Below are 6,000 nucleotides of genomic sequence, written 5' to 3'. Positions count from 1 at the left end.
TTCTAAAATCATTTCCCCTTAACCTAAATCCTTTTGTAAAAATTTTCTTTTCTTTTTTCCCCTTTTTTATTGTCATACAAAACACATTTGCATACTGGCCATTGTTTTAAAAGCACACTCATACATAACCAAAACCCCCAAATAAAACCAAAGACACACTGATGTGAAAGACTTAACCTATATATTCTTTTTTGTTTTTGTTTTTTTTTATATTTTTAAACCCTTAACTTCTGTGTATTAGTTCCTTGGTGGAAGAATGGTAAGGGTAGGCAATGGGGGTCAAGTGACTTGCCCAAGGTCACATAGCTGGGAAGTGTCTGAGGTCAGATTTGAGCCTAGGACCTCCCGTCTCTAGGCCTGGCTCTCAATCCACTGAGCTACCCAGCTGCCCCTTAACCTATATATTCTTAAGTAAATTCTTGAGTTGATAGGAAGCTTCTTGAGATTATTTATTAATGAGATAACATGGTGCTACCTGTGCTTGAGGTATATGACACAAGAATCATTGCAGAGGTGAAGAGAATCTTTTTTTTAATGAGAGAAACTTTTTAGTGACAATATGACAAGTCTGGTTAAAGCTTCCTTTCCCCCCCTGATTCAAGTTCTGTAATACTCCTATATATTATATGTTTGAATGTATCTGAGCACGCAATGCAAATAAAAAAGTCTACATGTACAAAGTATATATAAAATAGCTCATGATGCTTCATATAATTTCTCTGCCTCATTTGAAATTTCAGAGAAATTATAATGACTATGTAGAAAACATAAATGAAGAAAAAAGTCTTTTGATTGCTGAAAGTAGTCAGAAATAGGAAAAAGTCTCAGAGACAGGAAATAGATAAGAGTCTCTGGAGTCCATACTCATAAGTAATTGTTAGGAAATCATGGACCTTGAAACAGAAACTGTTTGGCATCCTTTATCCTGTTACTATTACTAGCCTTCTTGTGCTCTGTTCTGGAACTCTAAATCATTCCCTTCAAGCATCACATTTGTGTCTGGTTTCATATTCTCTTCCTTCACTGTGCCTCTTGAACAGTAATACATAGCTGTGTCTTCAGTTTTAAGAGAATTCATTTGCAGAATCAGCATGTTGTTGACAGTATCACTGGAGGTGGTGAATCTGCCTTTCACTGAATCCGCGTAGTAAACGCTGCTTCCATAAGTACTTGAGACACTCTCCAGTCCCTTTCCTGGAGCCTGGCAGACCCAGATCATCCAGTAACTGCTGATAGAGAATCCAGAAGCTTTACAGGACAGTTGCAGAGATCCCCCAGGGTGTCTCACATCTCCTCCAGACTCAATGAGTTGAGCATCACACTGGATACCTGCAAACACAGAATGGTTTAGATTAAAGACAAAAGTCTTAGAAATAAACCACTTTTTAATAGTATGTCTACCTCTCCAAAAATCTACCTTGGAAAATGACCAACATGAAAATCCAGTTGAAGTCAAATCCCATTGTTTTATAGGGTTAGTCCTCAAGTGAGAAATGGAAAGGGGAGACCACACGAGGTTGAAGTTCCTCTCCCAGAACTACAGGCACAAGTTTTGAGCTGCTTTTCATACCTAGAAAGAGATCTCGATTTGCATGTCTTCTGTTTTATAGGAGTGTGAGCTCCCTGAGTTGAATGCTTTTCTTGATCTTGAGAGAGGTTTGTCCTACAATTAGTTTCAAAGCATAGGTGAAGAATTCAAGCACATTGTTGACCAAATTCAAGTTCTTCCTGCACCAACATTTAGATCCCCAGAGAATACTCACTAGGTCTTTCTGTGTTTTTGATATGTTCTTAGTCAATCCTACTCCAATTTCTGGTTAGGATGGCATCCCAAAGTAATTTCAAATTTTCAGGTGAAATTGAATTTGCTTCATGGACTGTCTTCATTTTTGGAGCTCTGACTGTCATTTGAATCATCTGCTTCTTTTTGGGGCTATTTTTGTTTCATTCTCTTTGAAATTAGATTTAAGATAGATTATTTTTCAAAGTTCCTGTCTTACCTCTTCTATCTGGTATGATTAAGGCTTGAAATGAACCAGGCATCTTAAGAAAGATCCCACCAAATTTCTAGACTCTCAAAATGTCTCATTTTCTAGCTTCTACATTTTATGTAAGAAAGTAGTTATTCCTTGGATATGTCTTTCTTCTTGAGTATCTGGGTTGAGTCTGAGATAGGAAGGATATGTCTCCTCAATCAGGGCCACCAACTTGGTTGAGCATTGGCATATTTCACAGGGCACAAAGGAGATCAAGAGTTTTTTTTTTGCCCTTAGGGTGAGTACTTTCTCTGTCTTTTCTACTGAAGAAGGAATAAGAGATCATTGGATTTTTGTCCCATTGAGGGTTCCACAGTCAATGGGATAATGCAGATGCCTTTATGTAACAATACAAGCTATTTATGTAACATGTCCTGTTGTGTGAATTATGGCTCCCCAGATTACTATATAAACTTGAAGTTTTGTCTGTTTGGGTAGTTCAATTTACCTGGACTCCCACATATATTTATGTGAATTCTCTTTCTCTAAGGAAATAAACATAACTGCTGTGGAACTTGTTTTCTCTTTTATTTTTCCAGGGGTGATAAGCAAGTCAACAATCACTTATTAGATGTTAAGTATCAGGCACTGTGATAAGGCCAGGGGAACACAAATACAAGCAAAAGAAAAAAAGGCCCTATCATCATGAAACTTACATTCCAAAGGGGAAAATGACATGTAAAAAGTATTTTAAAAGCTAGAAGAAATGAGAGATAAATTACTCATATGGAAGCATGACAAAGAAAGAAATCCATTAAGTTAGGAATGTTTTCTGGAGAAGAATGGAGAGAACCTAGCTGTCCAGGGCATTTTCCTTAAAACATGGTCCAGGAGCAAATGACCCATCAAAAGAGGAATGTACAGGGGAAGATTTATTTGTTGGTTTCTAATTTTTAAGAACATACATTCAGTTAATTAAGTCTGTCCTATTGTGTTAATGTTTGTTTTAGGTATTTAATTTTTCCCTTAAAGAAACTTGACTGCTTTAGAGTTATCTGAGAAATTTTGATACATCATTTCATCATTATTGTTTTTCACATAATTATTAATTGGTTTTTTTATGATGTAATACTGTCAATATCAAAAACAGTATCTATTGAAAACCAAACACAAGCATTATATGTCATGTCATTTATTTTCCAATGAAAAGGAGTAAATCAAGGAGGTTCTCCCTCTCCATTATTATTTTATATTTTTTCTGGAAACATTAAAAATAGTTTAAAGGCCAGAAAATAAACTAAAGGTATGGATATAAAGATTTCTTTATTTACTATTAATATGATGATTTATTTAGAACATTTTAGAGAAATGATAAATATAAAGGGGAAATTATTGGATTCAGTAGAATTGTAGGCTATGAAGGAAACCCCCTCCCCCAAATCAACAATATTTCTGCATAATAATACAAAATCCAAGTGCCAGTAACAGAAAGGTAAAATTCCATTTGAAATGAAACAAAGACAAAAGGAGCAAAAGGCTATGTAGGCAACATGTGACCTCCTTGTGTTGCAAGCTATGGTAATGTCTCATTATTTTGGAGTAGAATTATTTCTCTTGAGAAGAAAGAGCTCTGATGGATCTGGTGACACACCCAGCATCCATAAGGACCATGGAAAAAAGTTTGTCCAACTTGTCTATGGACTTTTATAATGGTATCATCTCCAGTCCATTCATAGGAGAGGAGAAAATTAAAGACAGTGTAACAGAACATATAGCAAATAACCAAAACATAGTGACTGAAAGTGACATAGTGTAATGGAATAATTTAGGTTAAATTAATATGCAAACTTAAAAACAAAATTAAATCTTAAAACAATCAGCAATTACAATAAATGTGACAGGATACAGTCATTCAGTGTCAATAGAAAGTACCCATTTTATATGTGAGCAATGAGTACAAGAGACCTTTTCTCCAATTTTGATAGCTGTTGGAATGTTTAATAGCACTTGAAACAGACCTTTCCAGGCATGTTGAGTAACTCCAGTATGATGGAAGTTCTTTATGTACAGTTTATCTCCTGGGTGTACGCCATGGAGTGAAAAATCCATACATCCTCCTTGAACTGCAGCTCCAGGTTCATGGAGTTCTTGCAATTTGACCTGTAAGTCCTGTATGTATGAAACAATAGAAGTTCCCCTCCTCCCCCGTCTATAATGACGTGTACATGGGTTAAAAAGGATTAGCCTGTATGGAGGGATGTCCAAAAAAGAATCTCAAACGGTGAAATATGTAGATCTCCCCTGGGCTTGCTTTGAAGATAAAAGAGAGCTAGGGGGAGAACCTCAGGCCATTTTAAGTGAGTCTTGGTGCAAAGTTTTCCAATCATATTCTTAGGATCTCTATTCATTCTCTCAACATGACCTGAGCTCCAAGTATATGGTACATGGAATTAGGGAGAAATCCCCAAACAAGAATAAATTTGAGAAAAAACAGAATCAGTGAAATGAGTTCCCCTGTCTGAATTAATTCATTCTGGTAGGCCAAAGCAAGGAATAATCTCCCTTAACAGCACCTTGGCAACAAAAGTTGATGTGGCTCAGGCCCTAGGAAATGCTTCCATCATCTGGTAGGCTGATCCATTATGACCAGTCAAATTTTATAATGTCCAGCCTCAGGCATAGTAATAAAGTCAATTTGTAAATGTTCTAAAGGTGTGTAAGCCAGAAGACACCCACCAAAAGCTTTGCATGAAAAGCATGTTGATTGTATGCCTGGCAAGGGACAGGTTGCATACATTTTAGAGGCTATGGTAGTTATACCAGGGGCTATCCATACTTTCTTAACAGAGTCTACAATACCCTGGGTGCCAAAATGACCATTTTTGTGAATGGATCAGCATATTTGGTTATAAAAGCTTCTAGGGAGTCAGGTTTTCCTTCAGATGACACCCATTGATCTATTTTGCTTTTAAGTTTTTTCCCATTTTTCCACTTCCTGTTCATTATAAGAGAGAGATAAGGCAGTGAGTTTTGCTGCAGTATCTGCCTGGTGTTTCTAGTATCCCTCTAGAAACAAGGTCAGTAGCACCTGCATGGGAAGAACAATGAACTATAGCTAGAGTTTCAGGTAGCTGGAGAACAGAAAGCACTTCATTAATGATCTCTGCATTTGCAATACACTTTCCAGCAGAGGTATGCCATAGCATACCCACTGCATAATATATTCCAAAGACATATCTAGGGTCTGTATAAATTGTTGCTTTCTTAGCCTTGGCATGTTTTAGAGCTATCAGTTCTGCACCTTGGGCACTTTGAGAACAGTGATGCTGACCACACAGTGGCAAATTCTGTGACTGTAGCAGCTCCAGTGTAGTGTATGCCACCCCTCATAAAAGAAGAACCATCAATAAATAGAATGTGTTGTCTAAAGGAGTGTCTAGGAGATTATCTTGAGGTTTTTCAGCCAGGACACTAAAGATTCACAATTATGCAATGGTTCACCTGAAACTGGTAAATCTGGAAGCAAGGTATCTGGATTAAGGACTGTATAGTGTTTTGAGGTAATATTTTCATTACCTAACAAGGTTACCACATATCTAGCAAGTCTTTGATCTGAAATGCCTGTGTTTTATATCTTAGTAACAATGCCTTGACTTCACGTGGACATATTATGGTTAATGGGCACCCCAATACTAAATCAGCAGATTTAGTTACCAACAAAGCTGTAGCAGCTCCACCTCTAAGATATGGTGGGGCTCCTGAAGTTACTGGGTCCAGCTGGGCTGGATAATAAGCAACTGGGCTCTGAACATGCCCTAAAGTTTGAGTTAAAACCCCTGAAGTTACCCCTCACTGTTAGCATACATACAAGGTAAATGGCTTTTTGCAATCTGGAATACCTAGAGCAGGGGCAGAGAGGTTCATGGACTAAATTTTTTGTCAAAGCTATAGGAAGATTAGTGATTTCCCCATAGCAAGGGATCCACTGCCTACAAAACCCTGTTGCTCCTGAAATTGCCCTCAA

The 6,000-nt window shown here is 37.3% G+C and overlaps 1 gene segment (V, D, J or C); it reads right to left on the bottom strand.

Annotated features, from left to right (window-relative positions):
- Nucleotides 1-937: 937 nt before the first annotated feature.
- LOC123233934 lies at nt 938-1,463 on the bottom strand. The segment is given in 2 exon segments: nt 938-1,329; nt 1,418-1,463. Coding segments are annotated over 2 exon segments (438 nt in total).
- Between the last annotated feature and the right edge of the window lie 4,537 nt (nt 1,464-6,000).

The sequence above is a fragment of the Gracilinanus agilis genome, chromosome 2, assembly GCF_016433145.1.
Source record: "Gracilinanus agilis isolate LMUSP501 chromosome 2, AgileGrace, whole genome shotgun sequence".
NCBI lineage: Eukaryota > Metazoa > Chordata > Mammalia > Didelphimorphia > Didelphidae > Gracilinanus > Gracilinanus agilis.
The sequence above is the reverse complement of the archived record's forward strand: the minus strand, read 5'-3'. Positions and strand labels throughout refer to the sequence as shown.